Source organism: Dromaius novaehollandiae, chromosome 21 (genome assembly GCF_036370855.1).
Source record: "Dromaius novaehollandiae isolate bDroNov1 chromosome 21, bDroNov1.hap1, whole genome shotgun sequence".
Lineage (NCBI taxonomy): Eukaryota > Metazoa > Chordata > Aves > Casuariiformes > Dromaiidae > Dromaius > Dromaius novaehollandiae.
The window spans coordinates 10,907,518-10,932,755 of record NC_088118.1 but is presented as its reverse complement, the minus strand read 5'-3'; the positions used below and the strand labels follow the sequence as shown (position 1 = coordinate 10,932,755).

The 25,238-nt window shown below is 36.0% G+C and overlaps 1 protein-coding gene across 1 annotated transcript in view; it reads left to right on the top strand.

Moving 5' to 3' along the window:
• Positions 1 to 25,238, top strand: part of LOC135330444 (gamma-2-syntrophin-like) — a 127,688-nt gene that overhangs the window by 27,633 nt on the left and 74,817 nt on the right. The window contains exons 3-4 of the mRNA XM_064524091.1: positions 13,145 to 13,186; positions 13,983 to 14,137. Of these exons, the coding sequence (XP_064380161.1) occupies positions 13,145 to 13,186; positions 13,983 to 14,137 (197 nt within the window). The remainder of the gene's footprint in view (positions 1 to 13,144; positions 13,187 to 13,982; positions 14,138 to 25,238) is intronic.

Below are 25,238 nucleotides of genomic sequence, written 5' to 3'. Positions count from 1 at the left end.
TTGCAAGGTGAAATAAAGGTTTTAGTTGATCAAAAACAAAGTCATATTTTTGTGTCTGGTGGACATGGACATGGTGACTAGTTTGTTTACACATAGATGCCAAACAAAGATGGTTTAATATGGAAGCACATGTGCTACTTCCTCCCTAAGTATTTTTTCAGAGTTGACCCCAGTCATTCACAAAGGTAGTACAGCTGAGGTAACCAAGGCTAGTCTGAATGGGTCGGTGGCCAGAAGCCAGGAGCTTGACTCCAGTGGGCCAACAAGGTCAAGTTTAAGGACGAGTTAAGCCCAGATGGAGGTGCTTGTGTGCATAAGGAAGTCAGAGTGGATCAAAAGCTTGTGTTACACCTTGCACTGATGAAGGTGGAGGTTGAACATGAGTCCTTCATTGAACAGAAGAAAGGCCTTACTTGAACATAAGACATTAGAACTTGCACGCTATTTAATATCTGTACACTGTTTCCTAGTGTCACATATTTGACTTAATATTTTTGCAGGATTATTCTTATTCTCTTCTATTTATTTTTAATTATTTTGCCCATGTTATTTTTCTTTATTACTGGAAAGCTAAAGGTATCTGAAGATAACATCTACTCAGTGTTCTCGCTCTTAGATCCACGCCTCCAGCACTACGTTTGGTTTGACAGGACCGAGTAGAACATTCTTAGCATTTAGGATTTTTTTCTTTTTCAGTATTGCATCTTTGAGACTAGTCAGGCACCAACAGGGGCCTCATTACCTGTTGATAGAAAGAACATCTCTATGAACAGTTTAATGGCAATCAACAAGAAGAGGCAAGTAGTTTGATCTCTGATTGAAGAATATATTTTTATTCAAAATAATAATTAAGCACATACTGAAGTTGCAATGATATGGAGTCACTATATGTTTAGTGAAAAGTGTATGGATAAATTAATTCTACAGTTGAGGCTTTAGAGTAATATATGATAATGGGATTTGTTTTGAGGGTTAAATGCTGAAACAAGGGACTTACTGAGGTAACTAAAGAATTCTTTGAGTAGAAGGATGCACAAGCTTAATTTTTAGTTGTTTGCTTAAGTGAACAGGCATCTACTTAAAATCAGATCTGAGAAATGTTTTTAAGAAGATATTGGAAATATTTGTATGCTTTAAAATTATTTATAAATGATTCCGCAGGAAAAGAAAAATTGGAATGAAATATTTGTATGTTTCACTTGAAAATTATGTTTTGTTGTGGAATTTGCTTTAATTTTCTTTTTATAGGATTTAAGAGCTTGATGAATTCAAAACACATTTTTAGAGAGAAAACCAAAGTATTCACATTTTAGGCTGATATAAAAAATTTTTTCATTTATTTGATTTGGCTAAAAAAACAGAAAGAGTGAACTAGCTGCCCAATTCCAGACTTGCACAGTCACTTACTTACTTACTTTCCTGAAATGAGGCTTTATATATGTGTATATTTATATACGTGTGTGTGTGTGTGAATGACACCTGAGGGCTGTGCTGCCATTCAGAGGGACCTGGACAGGCTGGAGTGATGGGTAGAGGGAATCTCCTGAAGTTCAATAAAGGGAAGTGCAGGGTCCTGCACCTAGGGAGGAATAACCCCATGCATCAGTACAGGTTGGGGACTGACCTGCTGGAAAGCAGCTCTGCGGAGAAGGACCTGGGAGTCTTGGTGGAGAAGAAGTTAACCATGAGGCAGCAATGTGCCCTTGTGGCCAAGGCAAATGGTATCCTGGGTTGCATTAGGAAGAGCATTGCCAGCAGGTCAAGGGAAGTGATCTTCCCCCTCTACTCAGCCCTGGGGGGGCCACACCTGGAGTACTGTGTCCAGTGCTAGGCTCCCCAGTACAAGAGAGACATGGAGTTACTGGAGTGAGTCCAGCAAAGGCTTACTAAATCCCCTGATGAGGGGACTGGAGCATCTCTCATATACTGGGACTGTTCAGCCTGGGAAAGAGAAGGCTGAGGGGGGATCTTATCAATGTGTATAAATATCTGAAGGAAGAGTGTCAAGAGGATGGGGCCAGACTGTTTTCAGTGGTGCCCAGTGACAGGATGAAAGACAACTGAAACACAGGCAGTTCCATCTGAATAGGAGGAAACCTTTTTTACTGTGAGGGTGACAAGAGCACTGGCACAGGTTGCTCAGAGAGGTTGTGGAGTTTCTATCCTTGGAGACATACAAAAGCCATCTGGACAGGATCCTGGGCAATGTGCTCCAGGTGATCTTGCGTGAGCAGGATGATCTCCAGAGGTCCCTTCCAACCTGAACCATTCTGTGATTCTGTAAAGATGTTTCTGGATATTGTACTTTAGTTCTGTATGTATTTCATGATCAATATTCACTTTGGAAGGTGCATTTTGCAGTTTATGAAACAAAAGATCGATATTAAATCTGAAAACCATAATCTGTAATTTCAGTGAACTTGTAGTATTACAGTTATCATTCACATACTTTAATCTTAATAGAGAAAGGTATCAAAATGCAGTATACTGTTTTAATTATCATCTCTTCCATGTAACATTTCAGTGAATATACTACTGCCTTAGGATACCACTGATATGAACAATTCCTATTCTTTCTTCTACCTACCTCTGGTTGAACGTAGTTCCTTCATGAATTTCAGAAATCTAATTAAATGGAAGATACTATTTGAATTTATTACCATTACAGTCCAGGTAGAAGAAAAAAATTATAATTATTCCATGCAGGCAAATTAGAGACCTAGACCATACGTGTTCACTCAGATCATTTGTTCAGGAGAGAACCACCTGAAATCTTTCTGAAGATGGATGGTGTTTTGGACTTTGGGTTTGGAGCTTGCTTTTACCATGGTGCTTTAGTGTGGAAGCTGAAGAAGCAAGCAGCTGGACAGAAAGCATCCTCTGGTCTGTAATACAGACTCACAGTGCACTGAAAGATACCGATTAAATTCAGAAGAAAATTCATGCAGATATTTTGGGGCAGAAGCACAACCAAGAATCATACAGTATATTTGATGGAAAGAGCAAATGTAGTGATCCTTCTGCTGGGAGATAGTGTCATATGGAATAATATGAGAAATTTAATAACATCCTTTGGCAATTTCAGAAGAGTTCTATTTTTGATCTTTTCACTGTTCTTATCTTCTTTGTACTGATTTATGAATTAAAGACTTTTTAGGCTATTTTAGGAAATATATCTCTTCTTTCCTTATAACTCATTTAATGTATATACTTCTGCTATTTCTGGCATCACCTCAGTTTGTCAAGTAAGTATTCCAATTTTCATATCTACAGCTGTTACAACGTTTTTTGCATTCTATAATGGTATGTAATGGAAACTGAGTTACCTATTTTGGAAGAAAAGATTGAAGATACCAGATTTGCGTTTAATTTATTTCTATATAAAATGTTACATATTCATAACTTGTCTGACTTTATATTATGCTATTCAGCTCAGTAGGCTTTTTACCTGTGATATTAATCATATGTGTATTAGAGCTAACCTTACACCTTAGAATATTGCAATTATGTGAGCAGATTCATCTTCCTTTACATTTTACTGCATTCCTCAATTTATTCACCAAGTGATTAATTAATTTTAAAATGTGTGCAACTATTTTCAACTGAAAAATACTGTACTCATTCTTAAAATATTATCAGGTTTATATTGAGTAACATGTAAAGACTTTCTGATACTATTAACCGTATCCTAGAAATGCTGCATTTTTATCAATTTAACTAAGTTTGCACTGACTTTTAATGGGGTCCTAATTATTCTTGCCTGGTAGAACTTTTTTATATTGTTTAACAATAAACATAGCTTGCTCACAACTGTAACTGTTGCTTTTGCTACTTACTTATTGCTACTTACTTCTGTCCTTATACAATAGATGAGTATTTTTACTTTTATTTTCAAAAGTAATGAACTTATTGGCTATAGTTAGGAATGTATCTCAAATAATAAATAACAGTAGTAATGTAGCATTTTCAAATTTTCTAAAGATATATTAAAAAAAAAGATGCTGTGTTTCTCATTACACCATCTTAGGTGCCATGTGTTTCCTTGAAAAAGTGAAGTTTTAAGTACTTCCATGACTAAAGTTCCAATTTTATGTGTCTTAACTTCTAGTATAGGTATTTTTCTATAAAGACAAAGTCAGATGAGGAAGAACTGATTTACTAAGTGTGCATAAAACTGAAAATGTTTTCCTCTAGTACAAATTTATTCACATAATCACACATTCACAAGTTATACCACTCAACACTATTGGGTGAGGCACATGAATTACAATGAGATGAGAATTTACTGTTCATCAGCTGACCCATGATAACATTCATACGGGCTCTCTTTGCTGGCAACAAATACAAGATAATCTGTGTTACGTTAAACCCCTTCCCTTAACTAAAAAGGTAACTTCATGTGTCTCAGTTTTTCTTAATTGACTTCACACTGAATATTATTTGCTTGGAAATCACTGAAAGAATCACATTTTTAGCAGTTTGGCTTAAGATTATGATAACGAGACATACAAATACCTGGACTTCTGCAGGAAATTCAAGTTATTTGCATTTTTCTCCTAATTTCCTAAAGTAGGTCGAAAGTTAGTCTATTTTATCACAGTGTGTGTTGACACTTCACACAGATCATCTGATAAACTGTCAATGCAGCTGATGTCACAAACCTGCTTGCAATGAGAAAATCATACAAAAGCCTTCAATAATTTTTCTTTTAGTCAGTGCTAAAAGATAGACGGGCAGAAATTTAACTGAACTGTAAAGCTTTTCCTGTTATATCTTTTGATATACAAAGCACATTTAATTAAAAAAAAAGGAGTCATCCCCAGGACTTTTCCACATGTCTTCTATGTTTTGAAATGCATAGAGCTTATTGCCCCCACCAGATCAGAAAAAAAATGGCAAATTCTGGCAGTAATATAGGCTCTCAGAGTTATTAGGCAATTAGTATCAAAATGGTATTTTTTGAAATTGGCAAGAGACGCAGAGGACAGTTATAATATCATCTGCCTTCTAAAAGTCACAGCAGGGCAGGAAAAGGTTTGGGTTTTTAATTTTTTTAAAAGTTAAGGAAAGAATTTTCTCCTGTTTATGCTTTTCCTTGATGCCAATTGCTATGCTTTTGCGGTTGCTAATTGCACTTACCCATTTGCCTCCGTTTATTTTTTGGCTTATATAAAATGTAAAACAGTATTTGTTTATAAGAAAACAACATTTGTTCCATTGATATAGTCTGCAGTGAAAAATATTATGAATTTGTTGTTGCAGTAGTTTTCCTTTCAAGTTGGACTCAGTGCCAGCCATATAGGGGAAAGCACTTTTATTGGTAGAATGTTCTAATAAACAATTTATTCTGAAAACCTGCTTTTTTGCTTGTAATATCTGAAGGGAAATAGTGAAGAAGCAAAGCCAGTGTCAAAAGCAAAGCCATCTGCAAAACAGATTCATCCCTGTTACGTTTGCCTGTGTGACGTTTTCTGATTCTTTTAGAATTAAAACAATTTTTCATTTGAAAAAAGAAATTTCTAGCAATTCACAGCAATAAAGCAGGCTTTGAAATCATGAGCTAACTGTAAAATCTCCCCTTAAGCTGCCTATTTCTGTAAAAGATCTCATAAAATAGTTTAGATGGTCTTAAGTATCAGAACTGACTACAAGCTTGCTGATCATTCCAGGGAATGGAGTGGAGAATGGGATGAGAGAACAGCCTGTGAGGGATTCTCACACTGAAAATGAGTAGAAAAAGAGATGGAAAATCACAGAGATAAACAGAGCTAGAAATGAATAAAGCAGAATAGGGAAGAAAAATGGTAATAATACTGGAACAGAGAAAATCATTTTTGTTACAGGACCATAGTAAATACGACACTAACAATCTGAAGTATATATGGTTAGAAGTGTCCACCATTTCTTCACACCCCCACCCCCAGTGGAACCTGACTCAGTTACATTTTTCTGGATGAGATATCCATGTTTGATTTGGGAGGATTATTATTCTTAATTGCTGTCTAAGTCTTCTTCAAAAACTGCTATGAAAATCTGTCTGCTCTCAATGTGAGATTCTCTTTGCTCCTCATGAGGTCTGTTTTTTTTTTTTTTTTTTTTTTTTTTTTTTTTTTGGGATTATAGTTCCCATCTCACTGTAGCTCCCATTGCATTCTAGGAACCGGGAATTAGAAAAACAGTGCTTAGGTTTCTCACAGCAAAAAAGATCCAGAAAATGATATGGGTAGCATAAAGTATGAAGAATAATTCTGAGAAGAATCAACGTCTGGAAATCAAACTATAGTTTATACTAAATCCTGTTTTCATCCAGGATATCTTTATTTACAACAAATACTTCCTTAATATGTTAATGCCATGTTAAATTAGTTGTGTTTGAACAAATATGCTCATTATTAGAATACTACATATATTCCTGTATGCACCTTTGCAAATGTTCCTTTGATAGTAACAGCAGTACTCAAGGACTCAACAGTGTATTTTGTAAGCCAGAAATACGTGTAATTCTTCTGAGGTAAATATCTCTCTTAGAGCAACAGCTGTTTCCTTTTCAGTAAAAAATATCAACTTATTTAGCAGTAGTTTACAAGAAATGGAGAAAATCACAATATTGGTATTCTCAGTGAAATAAAGGCAGAAATTAAGGTCACTAGCTAGCATGGAATTTGGGTAGAATATTGAGACAAATATTTCTATCAGTGTAAAAAGAGATAAATCATCTCAAATTCCACATAATCTATTGGGAGCAAATAAACTCCAGTGTTCAATAGTCTTATATCAAATAGCATAGTTTCTTCTGGAAGTGTACTTTCTCTTACCCTCATGGTAAGGCATTAGTTTAACAATGAATTCATGGCTTGAGCAAAACTTACTGACTCAAAAAGCATCATCTTTTGCAGCAGCAGTTATTTTATGGGATTCTCATCCAAGTATTCAGCCAGCCTAATCCTGCTTAGCTTTTGGAATCTGATGCAATTACGGGCTATTGTGATAAGGCAAAAGGCTTACTACCCAGATTTATTTTATAGTAATGTGAAGTCAGAACTTGCTGTGTTTAGATATAGTATTCTCCCCTTTTTCTTGGCAACATTATGTCAAGTAAGTCTTTCTCATGCTTTTACAGATTCCTATATTTGCCCTCTAGTTGCCTTTGTATGTTTACCTTCTGTTTGTGTAGCTTCTTAGCTCTGCAGTAATCTTGAGAGAGTAAATAAATAAGAGCTATACAACTCTATTTTGAATTATGTGCCAGCGGAGAGGAGGAGGGAAACAGAAAGTAAAATCAAGCAATCCATAGTTAGACTACAAAGCCTACATCTGTGCTCTTGGCTTTCTGATCACCACGGAGTGACACTAAATCACACTTAATTAATTGCATTAATTTCTTCAAATGATTTAACATTTTTGGTATGCTCCCACAGATTCTTCTGTCGTAATAATTGCACATGTTTAATTACTAACAAAATAATACCTTTCACTTGCAAACAAAGAAGTGCCAATTTTTTTGGTATAAATCATGGTTTCCTAAAATTTCCCAGATTACTACTGCTAAAAGCAGCAACATTAGTAGTTGAATGTTGACCCATGCACATATATTTAGTTTCTAGACAACTATGATCCCACTCCCATGACCTGACTTTACCAACTTTCCTAGTGTTACAAGAAAAACACCGCCTTCTATTATGTGCAGACCCTGCCTGCCCAATGAGTAGAACAGAAAAAGACTCACTTTATTAGTATTTCTTTTATTGAAGAAAATCTGAAGTTTACAATTGCTAGCACGTATCTATGACAAAGGTGTTGTAGACAATTCCTGGTGTCAGTTGCATGCATGTGACTGTGACCTATGCCAAATTGCGAGGAGGACTCCATCTAAGAGTGATCAGCTCTTGCACAGATACTTGGATGGTGGGTAGGTGTCATTATGTTATCTGCACACTGTTATAGTTCATGCTGTTTTTTACATAGTCCAAGTTCAAAATACTTCTGGTCTTCCAGGCCAAAACAGTTTTATCTGGAATTAACTTTGTAGAAGCAAGAGCATATGCAGCTATAAGAGTACCAGCTAAAATATTGTTTGGCAAGATGGCATTAGCTTTTTAACAGTTCGTCAACCTACTCACATAAAGTAACTAATCACTAATCTGCTGTGAGTCAGCAGGAGATTCATTCTGCCACTAAGGCATTCAGGGATGTTGAGGAGGGTAGTGGCATTTTCTGTATCACTGCTGAATATCCCACTCCTTCATTCACGTAGGACCTATTATCGTCTCTCCAAAGGTGTCTCCAAAGGTCTCCGTGCTACATCCTGACTTGACCTGCTCCTGTGTCCAGTACTTGTCTCACCTCACTTCTCCTGTGCATGTCTCACATTGAGTTGATTTCTGCAGTGTGTCAGACTTCAGGCTTGTGTACATGTAGGGTCTACGAGTGAATTCCTAAGTGGGTGTGTAGGCAGACACAGTACTTCAATAACATGAAGCCATCTTTTTCTGCCTGCTCCACAGGCACTGAGAGAAGTGAGGAAACAAGTCCTAAAATTTCCCATGTACTACCAGTAGTTTACTTACTACAGTGTGGGCAACCTCGTGCTTTAGAATAATGACATGGTGTTTTGAAACACATTTTGTTATTGAGTGAGTTAAAAGCTTTTCTTTATATGATAAACTGGACACATATGAAAAGGAGGAAGACTAAGCTGAGGGAACCTCATATTCAAGAATAGAAATTTGGACCTTTTTTTTGCTTTAAACAAAGAAATGCAATTTAACATAGTACTGTAAAGAATGTGTGCACTTAAAAAGCTTTTCCAACAAGGTATTTTTCAATGTCTGAAGTAAGAGAGTTCCACTTTCAAATATTGATTAGAAATGTCAAATTGTTTGTCCTTAAAATATAGTAATAAAACAAATGGCACCAAGTGTCTCTTTACAGTCATGATGGACACTTCGACTAGTTCATGGGAGAGGAGGGAAAAACACATCTGTACAGCTTTAAGGAGTCTCTTGTACTCTGGTTACCAGTTTCTCCAGTCTTTGTTTTATTTCATCTGGTTTCTTAATTAATGATTTTCATTTTCCTCATGCAGTGAATACTTATGTCTATATTTAAAGTTAAGCCTATGAGTTGAGAGGTCCGTAAAGTCAATGAAGCTAATCATATACTTAAAACTGATCATGTTTTTGTGCAAAACTAATACAGTGTCAGAGAACTTACTGCTTTGTATATTTCCTATGTAATTCAGGAATTTAACAATTTTTGAAAAATTAAATGGAAATATTTATTTTGATAAATGTAGGAAAATATGCACAATAAACTATTTGAAGAATCGAATCTGTATTAGGAACTATGATTTGTGCATGAATTAACATGTGGTAAGTCAGGATTTCCCTAGCATCTGTTCTGTAAAATTTACAGCTTCACAACCTTACAAAGTTTAGAAAATTTAATACAGCTCTCCTCCAGCCCTAATGAATATGAAACACAAACAAGGTAAAGCTAGAAAAAATTACTTCTACTTCCTTTTTCTTCTCATCAAGTGCAAAATAATTTCACATAGTCCATGACTCTTTCTGAATTTTTAAGTGACTTCAATGATGGGCAACTTGCTTTCAGGAAAGTGTCTCAAGTCTGATACATTCTTAAAAGTAAGAAATTTTTATTTGATTAATTTCATATCATTTCATCTACTTCATTCCCTTTGGACTTCCCAGATGCTTTCTTCCTACTGCAGTATCATTTGTGAATTTTATCAGTGTACTTTTAAAGCTATTTTTTTAAAAAAAGGATAATTAAGATGAAGACTAAAAGTGTTTTAACACTAATTGCTGCAGCATACATTTAATGTTCTTTTAAAGCCTGGTACATTTCTGCTTGTAACTACTTTGTGCTTATTTTCTTTTGAAAGTTTTTTTTTTTTTTTTTTTTTTTTGGCCATGTTCAGTTCAAGATCACTGAAATTATTGGTATTGGTACCAAAATTACATATTATTTCAAGTGAAACTTGACTCCACATAAATTGGAACATTTTACTTGAAGTTAGAAATGTTTTTGTTGTGTAGAGAGCATATAATTCCAGTGAAAACACCAGTGAAGTTTTAAATGATATATCCACTTGTCTTCAATATTTGAAATATGTCCTAGAGAAACAGAACTGTCTTTTTCTCTCTTTTTCTCTCTTATTTTAGTAGCAACTAGGTTAATTCCCTGAACCACAGCTTCTTGTCAATTTTTTTTTGTAGATTTATACATTTTTGCGAGAAACTGAGTAATTCCCTTAGAGCTGGCATTCACCTAGGTCGCAAAATTATTTGTTTTAAAGGGGTAGTATCTGTTTAGTCTTTCAGATAACATCAATTTGTAATACACTTGTAACCTATAATATGACTTCTGCATCTTTTCGCACGTCTTTGCAATTTGATTTGGGCAAAATACTTTTGTTAGAAGCCATCTTTGATTTTAAATTATAGACCATTGGCTGAAATCAAAATAAGAGACTTTCAAAGATGGTTTGCCAGACTACCATCACTGGCCATGATGACAGCTAGTGGCATTACAGCAACCATGGAGGTTTCTACATTATTGTTTTGGTTTGGAGCAATATTGCATTTTTGGAGCAAATCTCCTGATTGTCCTTATTTTCAATGTTTTGTTTCAGATCACAGAACATTTGGTATCAATCCTGTAACCCACCTTCTCTCAGTTACTTTGTCTGGGCACACACAACTGTGCAGAGACTTTGCAAGAATATAAATGCTTTGTGCTCTTAAGCTGTAATATATATTGGCTAATACACACGATACATTGGTATTGCAGTACTCATTACCCCTGGGGGACACCTAGTGAGTCTTTGCTGGCCTGGAAGTCATCAGCCAGGTGGGGAAGGTTCAGCCTCCATTGTTCCCTGGAAGAGATTTGATCTTCAGTGTTGCTGAATTACCATCTTCCAGTTCCCTGCTTTCCTCTCTTGAGATTTTCTACCTTTTCATGTCAGTGTTTTTCCTCTTCCATCTTCAGCTGCAAACTAGCCCCGTCAGAACAATCTTACCTGTGTCTGTAATTTTGACTTTCTTATCTGCATGATGCTTATCTGCATATTTTATTATAGCTCTTTCTCAAAATGTAGCAGTTTTCACAGAAGTCTGAGTCAAGATTATACGGCTGTGCTGCACCAGAATTAGGTAGTGGGTCATGGCTAGGTCAACAACTAGGAGGACGGTTACAACTACCAGCCTCTGGCTCTTCATGATTCACTCTTCCACCAGCAACTCATCTTCCACCCAAACCTCTCCTGGCTCAGTAGGCTTTCCCTTCTTGCTGGCCGTTCTGTTGTTTTCAGAACTTTTTTTCAAACTCCTTGTGCCCCCACCTCTCTTTTATTGTGCTTCTTTTGTCAAGTGTCACCATTTCCAGTTAAAATCTTTCCAGTGGTGACATCAGCTGCTTTGGTCTCCCAGACAAGCCAAGAAGAGAGGCCCTCAAGGAAACAACACTGCCTGCTGCACGACATCCTCATCATATTGGAGGCCTGTAGGTTAGTTGAGTGGCAGCCATTGAAGTATGTGTGATTACAGCTGCTTTGCTGCAGTGATTTGGAGCGTGGGTCCTGCCATCACCCCCACACAGACCAAATAATATCCAGGAGGGCCAGGACTGCTTCATTAAGGGTGCCCTCCTGGAGAAGGTTGAAATCTTACTCTGTTGGTATTTCACCTTTGTTCAACTGAAGTTGAAGTTCTGCTTCACTGTAAGGAGGTTCAAATAGCAGGTACCATTGTATCACTTGTAAGTAAGGCCTACTTCTGCCGATGTGGCCCATTATAGCTACTGCTGGCATCAGGAGTATGTCACTGTGTGGCACAAACAACAGGATGCTGGTGCGTCTCTGGATGGGCTGCTTAGGGGCCAACATCCCAGAAAGTGAAGGTTTGTGCAATAGCTTTCCTTAGGCAGCTTTGCCTCACCTGGGCTGTGGGACCATTCAGTCTGGGAGACCAGACTAACTAGTCTGAAACAAAACTTCTGAAACCCATATAGCATAGGTATAAGGAGCGTCAACAACAGCTGCTTGAGCTGCTGACCCATTTCTGTTGTGCTTCATTATTGCTCATACAAACACGTACAGTATTTCTCTGTTCACTGCTCAATCTCATACAGTGGGCACGGCATGCCTCCTGCACCCTTTGACTTTATCCTCTCCTACCTCAGCTAGAATTTCAATCCTAGTCACTATCCTGTCCTACACAATCGTATATGTGACTGTTCATATACTTAAGTTAACCACATCAATCTTGGTAGGATCAGAGCCTTGCTTTTAATTAAGTACTAAATTCCAAGAGGTAAATGTCCTCAAATTCCACTAAAAATTACGGAATTTAAAAATCAGTGAGTACACCTCTGGAAATGTCATTGTTTGTACCTATACAGAATTATTTTTCCTTACAGTTTCATTACAGTGTTCCCATTAATTCTGCAAGGCAGGACACATGCAAATCACACACGGAAATAATGTATTATGTTACTCTCAGGAACAAAGCTAACTCAAACTTCATATTAAAGAGTGGTATTATATTCTAGGCACAACCTCTTTAATTATAGCAGTCCCTGTAAATTTGTTTGGGGGGAAAGGAGCTGCTAAGCAGTTTTCAAAATTCCTATTTTCCTTTTGTAGAAGACTAATGAAAAGTGTGAAATACGCTTTCCACATAATTTAATGAAATCCTTCATTAGTGAGAAATTACACTTGTGCTCCATATTAAATAAGTTCTTTGTGCATGGAAAGTAACTCTTAATTTGCTTAAAATTGGAAGGAATCTATTAGCTTTACAGGATGGTAACTGATTGCTGTGCCACTGGTATTTTTCACAAGCAAAGCAGTTTCAGATGACTGTTATAAACAGTACGCTAAACCAAATGCTGAAAGGCAATATAGCGTTATTTTTCACTACCTTTTTCAATTAAAATGTACTCTCTTTGTAATCCCACAGCTGACCAAACAGGAATGTTATTCATAGGAGATGCAATAATACAGGTCAGTAAAGATTTGCTTGTTCTGCAGACACATTTGTTTCATACTTGGCTTTATGTCTATTTCTTTAGCCAGCTTACACATTGCAAATCGTTTTCTCTCTATCATATCTGCTTTTAGGTTAATGGTATTAATGTAGAAAGTGCTACCCATGAAGAAGTGGTAAGTCTTTCTACTTTGATTTTTTGATAACATGCAGAATATTGTGTCCATACTGTTTTTTCTCTAGCTTTGTACCATAGCAGTTTATTTTTTCACTGTAAAGACACAGTGCTTTAGCCAGGTCTGTCAGGCATGTGAACATTAAGAGTTTTATTTTGCCTGTTCACATTATTTATAGTTTCTTTATAGGTACCTTTTTGTGACTGTTCTTCACATTAGGATACATGCACTTGTGGCACAAACGTACTGTTCCAGAGTCCAGTCTCCATTATCATTTACTGTAGTTTTTACATTCCTTAGAAAAAATAAATTTTTAAAAGCAGAAAATAAGGCAAAAATGCCAAATCTTGGTAGGTTACGTCCATTCTCTTCAGTGGAGCCCAACTGCTCTTCCCAGAATACGAACTTTATCAGTTTCACCAATGAACATATGATGAATTTTTTCTTTCTGTGAACTGTACACTGGGCTACTTGCCATAAAAATTGAATAGAATGCAAATAAAAAATTAAAAGAGCTTCACTATTTAAGAATTAATGTTAAACATATAAAAAACATACATCACCTTCTTAGGTATGCTACCACAGGTACTCAACAGTCCTGTGGGTATGCACAATTACAGTTTCTCAGGGAAGGCAAATACATTGAATAGTCTTTTATATATATATATATGTATTTATATATGTATGTATGTATATGTACGTGTGTGTGTATTTGTAACTTTATTTATTTATGCACAGAGGTATGATCTTTATGGAGTATGACTTCGTTATAGTCCCTGATCCACTGGTATTGTAGGTGGTCCTAAAGGGTTTAGGTACTTTGATAATACTCTTAAACAGTACAAAAATTCTCAGCTTTTTAGCATTGCAGGAACAAGGATTGAATTACTGTAGTAAAGAATCTATTTTAATTGATTGTAAGAGCAACATTGAAAAATTAGATTATGTGAGGTGAGTGTCATGTTCCTGCTCAGGTATTTAAAGTCTTTGATACCCTTTGCCTTCAGTACGATTAAAAAGGACTCAAGTTTTGCAGGTTATATGTGTGTGTGTATATATATACACACACATATATATATGTATGTGTATGTGCACATGTGCACACATGTATATATATATGTGTATAATATTATATATAATTTATATGTGTATTGTGACCACAAGGTGGACAAGAGAGGGTCAGATACCAGTAGAGAGAGACACTCAAGGTTCATAAGGGGTTAAGCAGGATAAGTTTAACAAAGGACTTACTCTACAGACTGCATGGGGAGCCCCAGGAAGCACAAGGAGGGGTTGCCAATGGGAGGCTGCTGGAGGCACGGGTAGGACACACAGGTCAGACGCCCAGGTGGGAGTCAACTTGTTGTTCCTAAGGACCCCTTAAATCTACTACAACTGTTTCCTCATCTCAGCTGTGCTAACCTGAGTAGCTACTGTCTGGAAAGCAGCTAGACGTTGTTGACAAAATGGAATATGCATGCCTGACCTTGATGGGAATTTGGTCAGTGCATAGTTTCACACAGTGGGCCTGCTACTATGTACGCTGCCAGTCACTGATTCCTCACCAGATCTTCAGCAGGTGTTCTCACTACATGTATATACACCTACATTCATGCGTATATATATATAGTTATGTAGTTATTGTTGCTGTGGGCTGTATTGCTTAGCACAGTGTACCTGTTTTGTGTTAGGAGTTCTCAAGTGTTACAGAAATATCACTAGTACATAAAAATAAGATTTATCATTATATTTAGACTGTGTCTAAATGCTGGGGCAATAATGGGAGGAACAGAGAAAGCAGTGGTGATAACCCCATTCAAATTTCAGCTTATCCTGTATGTCATTTTAAGACAGTATTCATCAGATTTGGGGGAAGTTTAAAAGAAAGAAACTTTCTTTGAAAGAAAGAAGCTTCCCCCAAATCTGATGAATAGTGTCTTAAAATGTAAGAAATGTAGTTAAACATTGGTTGCAGATTTTTCTTCTTTTCTGAAGATTCTTTTAGATTGTATCTGTAGGACCAAGATGCACTTCCTACCTTCAAGTCTGAGTGCACATATTGTACACATGCTAACTCCAAGCTCATACTGCCAGACGTTAGAGGGATAGAGATAATAAATAACCCTAATATAAATCTTTGTACCTAATAAGACTAAATGTAAATGTTGAAGCAAAAAGGAGAGGAATAAAAAAAAAATACAAAGATATACGAAGTTAAAAAGTTGACCTACAAAGATGTCAGCTGCAGGCTGGGATGAGAATAAGGCACACACTGCTGTATCACGGTTTTCATGTGAAAACCAGTATGTGCGGATTACAGGGGAGCTGCACCACTATGAAAAGTCCCCTTCTCTAGAAAAGATTGTCCAGGATTGTACAGCATGCTATGGAATGCACTTGTAGCTTGTGCATAGCTTTTGAATCCGGTGAAGTTCCTTAAGAGAAGCCAAACTGTTATTCATGAAGTAAAAGTATGAATGTGCTAGATAGGTATCTCCTTTTTTTTCTGAGGCTCACTCATGTCGATTTTTGAGAAGTGTTAACAGCATGTAAGTTTTTGCTAAGTTTAGAGGAATCCTGAAGTTAAAGAATGGAATTAAGATAACTAGTGCTAGTACCGTGTACTGACTCTTTCTGGCATATTCATGGTCATTATAATATTCAAGAAGGGGACTAAGGTCTTCAAGTGAGTTCTAAGGAGGTATAGTACAGTAAAAAAGGATCTAAAGATTGGGAAGATTATCTGATATTTCTAAGGCCAGTAATTTCACAGAGCATTCAGTTTGCTTAAAATAAAAATTATTAAAATGTTTTCTATATTGCTTTATAGAATTAAGATGTTAAGAGCTTCTCTCTTCTCCTAATTAAACGGTAGCATCTCAAACTCTCTTATCTCTTCATTGAAAAGGTTTGTGTTGGGGGGTCAGTAGGGTTGTTCTGTTTTGCCGAAAAAAATTAAAATAGGGAATTACTTTCTTCTTCTGAAACATGTTATTCTTGTATATAATACCTTCCATAGCGTTTTCAGTGCTTAGATGCTTGCAGCCGTACCCCAGATTAGAAAATACTTATCAATTGCTACTTCATATTACCTATTGGAATCTAGGCAAGAGATAAGCCAGAAGTTGCTAGCTGAATTTCCAGAATGTTTTTACCAACACATGTAATCTGGTTGGGCTAAAGTATTGATTCTGACAGTATTTCTTACACTTTCTCCTCCAATTCATACTCCACCATAGTTTAAGAATCACTTGTATTTACATCCTCAGACTAATGTGTTGGCATGCACAGAGGAGAGGAGATGGCTGAGATGGGAGTAGGCAGTGCACAGAGCAGAGAGAACCTATGGATTTTGGATGCTACTGACACATCACCAGCTCTTGTCTGAGAGTGTCTGAATGGCTCCTAGCAGTAATATGTTCTCATTGCATCTGTTCCCTGTGCTGGCATTAGATGCAAGGCATTAGACAGGGATTACTACCTTAATCCTATAATTATGAAAAATTTTGTTTTTTAAAGGGAATGGACACACACCATTCTCGCTGATTTAAAGAAAAATGGGGGTCAATACTATGTTTATTTTTTTCATTTATTGTTCTGATTATTTCATGTGGCTTTGAAGCACAAACCATGACAATGTTTTCTCCTGCATTTAACATTGTTTAGTTTTAAATTGGTTTAGTTCATTTATCAGATTGACTGTATGCAGGGAATGATTTTACACACTATGAGATTAGGTAGACTACTGGCTCCTAAGAGAATGGAGGATGTTTTATTTCTTGTTTTTATGTATGTTGCATTTTCTTGAAATAATGGTTCAGTTTTCTCACCCAAAATAAAGCCAGTTCATATTCTGCCCATGTGCACTGCTTTTCTGACATGCAGTAAAAGGCAGTATAGGTAAAAGTTCTTACCACCTGTTGTGTGTTTATTGGCAGTATCAGTTGATTCACTGACAAGTGTATCTCAGAATAGCATCTGTAGCAATCATAAATGACATGGGTTTTGACAGTCTTATCAGCAAGGCAGAAATTATATGGGCAAAGAAACTAAACTAGTTTTTATTACCTGGAGGTGATCTCTCTAGGTCAAGATAAAGTGCAGCTACATGATCTTGCAGTCCATTTCTTAGTGCTGATTAATATAGTCAGGCTGAATCTCTAAAATAATAACAGACAGAATCTCAGTAAAGCACTGAGTCAGATCTGTTTTATATTGGTGAACTGCCCTCCTGCTGCTTGTATTGTTATTGCACATACAAAACTCTGAACCTTCTGAAAGCTATTCCTCACAAAACTGTAAGTTACATCCCTTAAGGGTTGTTTTTCAGTACCAAGGAACACTCAAGAACTGTCAGTGTAACTCAGCTATTCTCAGTGGTGAGGAATGATAGAGAAATTTGTAAAGCTACTCTTTGCACTGTGCATGGGAATTCAATGAGAATCACTAAACAAAACATTTTGGAACAACTGTAGGCCATATGGCTGAAAGGAGCTCCAGAAGGGAAAGAGATCTCAATGGACCTGGGGACAGATCTGCAAAGAGACATTTCTACAACCACAGCCTGCTATCAAAATCAGAGTGAGGTTTGATAAATGGGTCAAGTAGTTTAGGAAGGGACTGATACTATATGGTATCAGATTAGGTAGGCTACTGCCAAAGCTCCTGAAAGAATGGAGGATGTTTTATTTCTTATTTTTATCTAAGTTGCATTTCCCTGAAATAACAGTTGAGTTTTCTCACCCAGAATAAAGATTTCCTTATTTGAATATGGTATGTGACTTTGTAGTTGAGAAGAAATGCTTCAGAAAGAAGTCTGTTAATGTTCCTAAGCTTGCAGCTGTAGGAATCCCTTGTTTGTCAGTAGCCACTATTTGTAGATGGAATACGTCAATGATGCCTTTATCTGCTGTCTATGAGGAGGTTAATATTTCTTATCTCATGTTCATTGAATTACACAGTGCCTGAGTGCACATGCATGCACACAAACATACGACATAAACAGCTAAAGTAAAATTCATATAGAATTTAGGAATATGTGCGAGTGATCTATTTAATTAAAAATAAAAAATAAAAAGCCTTGAACTGAAGTTCTTTAGAGTCTGTGGGTTTTTTTTTTTTTTTTTTCTGATGAATGTAGATAAGTTTAAATTTCTGGTACTGCATACATCCAGAGCTGTGTTGATACTTGTTTTTTCAGTGCTTCTTTCCTACGTAAGATTTTTCATTTATTTGAAAGAGGAAACCTCACTCCTAAGATCTGTTTAGGGTTCAGAGAACTCATAAACTAACAGGTTTGGGTTTTGTATACAATACAGTAGCTTCTGAAGCTATTAATACAATAGCCTAGTGATTAAGAGTACTTATCTAATCCAAAAGGCAGGAAGTTAGGTTTTGAGGAGCTATCTAACCTTTAGGGAATCACACCTGCATCTTCTATCTCCATAAAGAGTTCCCTATTTTCTATGTGCGTAAGTCGGGTGAGAGGTACTCCATCAATTCTGTTCAAAAGGCGCTCAGCAATGAGGTTTGGGTAGTCTCAGTTCATGTGGGGTTGTATTTTATGCTTAGCATTGTTAATGTCATACGAAATAGTTAATGAGTGGGAGAATGCCTGCCGCAGGATTGCTGAGTCATTCTTCTGGCTTGCTTTATTTCCTTTGGCACCATGATCATATTCAGTGATCTGCTTCAAGAGGAGGCTTCTGAAAAGTCATCCTCCAGCATAGTTTGAACATACTTCTTCCTGTTCACGTCCTGGGAGATGAAGATGTCATTTGTAAACAGCTAAATCAAGATTATGAAATGTAGTGTGTGATCCAAAGGACTACTACAAGGACGCTGGTGGTAAAGGTAGAGACACTGGATTCTTTCACTGGTGCCTGCTACAGTGATAAGGTATTAAGGGGCAGGTTCAAGAACACAGTCTCTGCTTTTAGTTTTTTGGTTTGGCTTTTTTTTAATCTTTTTATTGTAGCACTAAAAAGTGGTATTTAGAATTTTTCCCCTTTTGTTCTTCATTTCTTCTGTTTTAGAACACCTGCTGGTTCAGTCTTAGAGTATGTGAGGAAGTGTGCTGCATAGACACAAGTTTAGATAACCCACACTTTATTAAATGGAAGATTATGTGTAATCTCATGCCAGTTTGGCTGACAGGTGTTCCAGAGTCACCATGGGTGAATACATTTGGAGAGGAAGCTACAAGATCTGGGAGTAGTGGGAAAGGAGGTCAATTTAGTCTATCTACTGCTTACCAGCCTCACAGCTGGCACTGTGGAGATGGTTATGTAGATGGCTGATCTTGGTTGCACCAAATGTATAGCTTTGTTTCTTGATCCTTGCACTTTCAGCAAGGTTAAAAGATCCTAGCTTCCTTGGAATCTAAACAACTAGCTGGGCTGTCAGCAACAATCACAGCTTTCCTGTTTCACACTACTAATTATTAGAATTTGCTTTTCTCCACAGTTCTTCAAGCTGCTACAGACTTGCTATCAACTTGCAGTAGTTGCTACCCTTCTATGGGCTTATCTTGATGGCTTTATTTTCTAATATAATTTGGCTGTTTTTTTGCACCTTATTTTGTACTTCAGCTTTGCATTGTTGTTTCTTTATCCTTTTCATCTAACTTCGAGCAACTATCCTATCCCACAGTTCTCCCATTCTTTGCATTATTTCACTCATATGCACCAACCAAACATCAGAGGGCAAGCAGATAGAATCCTTAAAATAACAGTGTGTCCAAATTTTGGCTGATACACAGGCACGAAGGGGAGCTGCCGTGGCCCAAACTGTAATTTTTGTGTTGTATTTTGTATTCATGCCTGTCCTAGGCCTGACTCAGGAAAATATTCATGAGGTCATCAGATAAGCCAGTGTTTAATCCAGTTGAGATATATGGAAATGAAGCATGTGTTTAACTATTTTAATTATTGCATATGGCATTTTCTCTGAATGGTATGTTAGCAACAGATTCAAATACAATAATAATAAAAACAAAAAGATTAATGTAAATTTCATTTTAGATTTATTGCAGTCTGTGTGAGGGATTGCCTGTTTCCATTTCATATTATTAGAAAATAGATCTTTGAATTTTTAGATCACGACAAACTTAAGGACATCATGGATATTGATAAAATTCTGGATGAGTTGCTGTAGGTAGTGTTTGAAAAAAGTGTAGATGAAAACAGAAAACTGGAAATCAGAATTGAGTGAAATGATGCTTTTACAGTAGGTAATACAACAGACTGTGAAGAAATGAAAATAAATTATTTTCCGTGAAAAATAAATATATTTTTAGAAATAGTATATTGGCATGGGCAGACTGTTAGTACAGATAATTTTAATGCAGAAATTAATCTTGTTTCTGTATTGATCATCTGAGAGCAAATATATTTTGTTTCTCTCATGGCTAATCAGATTATCACCCAATACAACACAAATCGAACAGTCAGTTCTCCTAATAAAATGTCAGTTCTACGTTTGCCCCAAAATACCCTTACAGCCTGCAAAATTCTATTTTGTGTGCATCAATCCTTTGCATTGGATGGTGTGTATATTAAAATAAAAACTGAATATATATTTTTTACTCCTTTTAAAATTTTAAAATCAAAATCTTTGATGTTGTTTCCTTCTTCTAGTAATGCTTCACTATTTAACAGAAATCAAAATGGACACTCCTTCCAATGAAACCGAATCAGGAATTACAGTAACTGTACTTTTAAAAATTACTTTTCTGGTATTTTACAGATATTTTTCTCAGTAGCCTATGTCAACTGAGAAATATTTCTACAACATAGAACCAGTTGCTCCCGTGCTGTCTATGTGTTATTAGGGTATGAGGAACATGGACAGACAGCCTGTGGGACAAACTCCCAGTACGTTAGTGTATATTTAATTTTGGGACTATTTCAGATCATTGTCAGAGAGAGTTATGTCCAAAACAATGCACCAAAGTCCTTATTTTTATAAGCTCTGCCACACTGTTGTAGGGCAAACTATTCTTAAGCATCCCAATATTGTCTACATTGGTCAAATCATACATCTACCATATGTCTGATCAGAACTTATTCTAGAGAATTACTGGATCAAGCATTTCCTTGATCAGGTCAAAACAAAATAAAATAAATTATCTTGTGTATCATAATGGAAGGTCGCTCTAGGAGCGGTGAATAAATGGGTCTTTTTAACGGTGAGCCACAGAAGGATGTGCTGGCTCTTTACTGACACATCGAAGGAGGAGGCTGTCTTGACTTTACCCTAATTATTCCCTATTTTAAGGAGCAGTAAGAAATTCTAAGTAAAGACATTTTTTTCCTAGAGAGAGTGGTGTCTGCAGAAAACTTCAGCAATGCTTGTATGCAAGTACTTTATTTTCAGATGTTGATGGGGAGTCTAAAGTATCTTTGTATTTGAGGATTGAGAGGTGACAAATATGTGTTAGTAAAAAGCGCAAAAGATGATCTGGAAAACCTGGTGTCTGAACTAAGCAAATTATTAGCAAGTAGCAAAAAAATAGAGTTAACAAACACATAGACAAAAATGATTTGCTGGCAGAGTCAGTATGTCTCAGGAACCTACTAGAGCTTTGTCAGGAATCGAGAAGCGTGTGGATAAAGGAAATGTGATCAATATAGTCTGCTTGGCTTTACAAAAGGCTCTCAACGAAATGCTTGTCTCAGACATGCTTTTAAGTAGACTAACTAACCAGTGGATAAGAATGACAGTTCTTGCTTGGATAAATAATTGATTAAAAGATGGGAAACAGAGGAAAAACTATCTGGTCAGTGTTCACAGTGAAGGGATACCATCACAGCTTTGCTTCATTCACAATGAACTGTGAAAGGAAATAGTTGTCTTGGTGTGAAATTCATATGTCCTTCTACTGTTTGACTACCATTACTTGGGAAAAGACTCCATGGCAATATGGAGTATGGTTTGGCGACTTTGGTAGTTTTAAAGTTAGTGTCTTTATTTGCATTAAAAGTGAAAAAATATCTAACATTCTTAGGGTAAAAAATTACCCTCTTTTGTGAGAAAGACAGAGAAATTGTTATTCTGTTACTTTATATGAAATGGTCATTTTGTATAAATATTGCTTTATGGAAATTGTTTTCTATTTTTGTCATTTTACTGCATTGAAAAAAGCATAATTTTCTCTTAAAATGACAGTAGCTCAATGCTGTATTTCCAGACTGTCCAAAGCAAAATTAATATTTCTTTGTATGCTGAAACCATTGTACAGTACTTGTGGCAGACAAATCCACAGACGTCAGTGTGCACGCTTGCGTGACTGTCTGTGTGTTTGTGTGAATACGGCTTAGCAAGTTCTACTGAAGTCAAATCAATAAATATTTCCTTTAATTAAATCATATTATTTGGAAAGATGCACTTCTATCCAAAATGGTCAGGAGTTCCATATACTTAAGTTATATGTTATATGTCCATATCTTCAAACATTATGTGTCTGTCATATTATGTAACAGTGGTGAGTCTAATCCTTTCTAGTTAATGAAGATCTCAACATAACATTCTGTATGGGTTTGTGTGTGTGCCTGCAAGTGTATAATGCAACAGAGATTTAAGAGAACAGTATTGTACAAATCAAAAAATAAATAATAATAGCAAAAGAGTTATTTGTTTATATTTTGGGGGGGGGGAAAAAAAAGACCATTACCATGCAGAGGGCCTTTTAACTTTCTTCTAAGTGGCCTTCCAAATGCCACAAGCTTGTTTCTGCAGGGTTAGGAATAGTAAGGGATATCCCACAGAGTACTACTGCACAGGTATACGAATGTGCAGGAACTCTGTAACAGGTTTACTAAATTTGTTTTTTTTAAAAAAATCATCTACTTTGTTCTACTTAATCTTACAAAGTAGCATTTGAGCACACAGACAATAAATTCTTGCCGCTCATCTTATGTACGAATTGCCAGACAGCTGGGTTATCAGGTTCATCTTTCTTTGACACACCACTTTTTGTGAACAGCCCAAGTGGTCTATGATGTTCTCTGTGACTTTGAGGGAAACCCAGGGAAATCCGTGCTAAACGGCTATTGCACAGTACAGTTCCTGTTCTGGTGTTGTGTGGTGTGGGCTAGGTGTTAGCATGTGTGCTCTCTGTGCCTAGTGGAGAAGAGAAACATGGTGCAGAAAGATTTTACTGAGATTTGTCTGGTTTTGGTCGGGGACACATCGCACTGTCCCCAAAGTGAGCGCTACCCTAGAGTGGAATGAATTGTTCACTAGAAATGCCTATTTGTATTCACCATAAACAAAACCCTACATGACTAGTTAAGATGTAAGTTTCATTGAACTGAATCCCATTTCAAGACAGTAAACTTTTTTTCCCATTAACTAGAAAAGACAAAACTGAGCATCTAAGAATATAAAAAGAAGCACAAGGTACTACGCAACATTTTTTCTTCATATTTTTTCATAGTAAATTAGTGAGTTTTAATATAATTTTGGTATTTCACACAAATGGTAATTTAATTGAAATCTTGCTCACCAATCCAGGAAAATACTTAGAAATATTTCTTATTTTAAGTATATGAGTAATGTCACAGAAGTGAATCAATAAATAAGAAGTACTTCTTTAAAACAGAGAATCCATTCAATGGGGTTGTTTTAGATTTTCAGAATTTCAACTGCTTTTAGTCAGTAGTCATCAAGCGTCTTTGCCAGATCTTTGAACTCTTCCAGCTATTTTTTGTAATAGTTTAATATATTATTGGCTTGTCTGGCAGAGGGTGATGGACTTGGACTTGAATAGGTTGATTCATTAAGGACACAAGGGAAAATTTGAAAATTGCTCTTCTTCCTTAAGATATTGAAATTTTTGTTTCACTCATCCCTTATTTCATCATTCATTCTTTGTAAATTATTATCAGTTCTTTGCACAGTCTTCTTAAATTCTATTACAAGTGGAACATAGACTATATCCTTGAGTTTGTATCTACGTAACATCAGAAAGAAAAAGGCTGACTAGAAAGAATTAGATACATGCCTAAAAACGTGCATGGTGGTCAACTGCTTAGCAGATACTTCACATCGAAGTTTGTAACATAATAAAAACCATATAAGTAGAATTGTAGTGATAAATTAATAAAATCAGTAAAATAGGAGAAAGAGAATTATCAAATACCTTCACAAATTGATAAATTCATCTTTTGATATGTATGTGAAATAATAAAAACATTTTTATGATAAACCATTCATTTACTAATTTTACTGTGTAGCAGTGCCTCATAATCATATTAATAAGTAATTTTTTATTGACATATCCAGTTGTTAAAGTCATTTATTAAAATCTGCTGCTACCTTAAACAATTTAAGATATTAATTTATTTGCACTGTGAAAACTACAGTGTTATTTTCTGTAGGTTTAACTACCTGCTAAATTTTAATACATATTTCAGCTATATTTGAGGCAGCAGCCATGTGAAATTTGGAGAAAATAAAAGTAAAGTTTTCATTCAATACCAATAGAGGGTTAAATACCTAAAGATTCCTGCAGGAAATAATGAGCAGTACAGATTACAACTGCAAGTGAAATGCTTTTTGTTTTGTTAGATTGAACATGTACTTGCTACATTAAAATATATAGATACACTTGCAGATGTACATGTGTTTCTGACTTGAGACTGACACTGACCTTTTATCTTCAGGTTATTCTTCAAAGCTTTACAGTTTCTCCTGTGGGGAGCTTTTCATTTTAAACATGTTCTTTTGCCCAACAGAGAAAATGTTACGATGTCAGCAACAACATGTTGAGATATGGCAAGTATAGTATGAGAGTTTGATCAAATAAATGAAGGCTAAGACAAATATTTTACTACATATGAAGACTGCGCACCTCTTTCATTTCTTCGAATATCTATCTTAATGCTGCCAAGATGAGTATTTTTTCAACAGTACACTGTACATTTCACTTTAATAGTTAGGCTTTTATACTGCAATTTCAGACTTCTATCAAAATATAAGAAATATTCGGATAATACTGGGAGGTAATTCCTCCAAGTCCAGAAGAACCAGTAGCTAAGAGTTTCTCAGG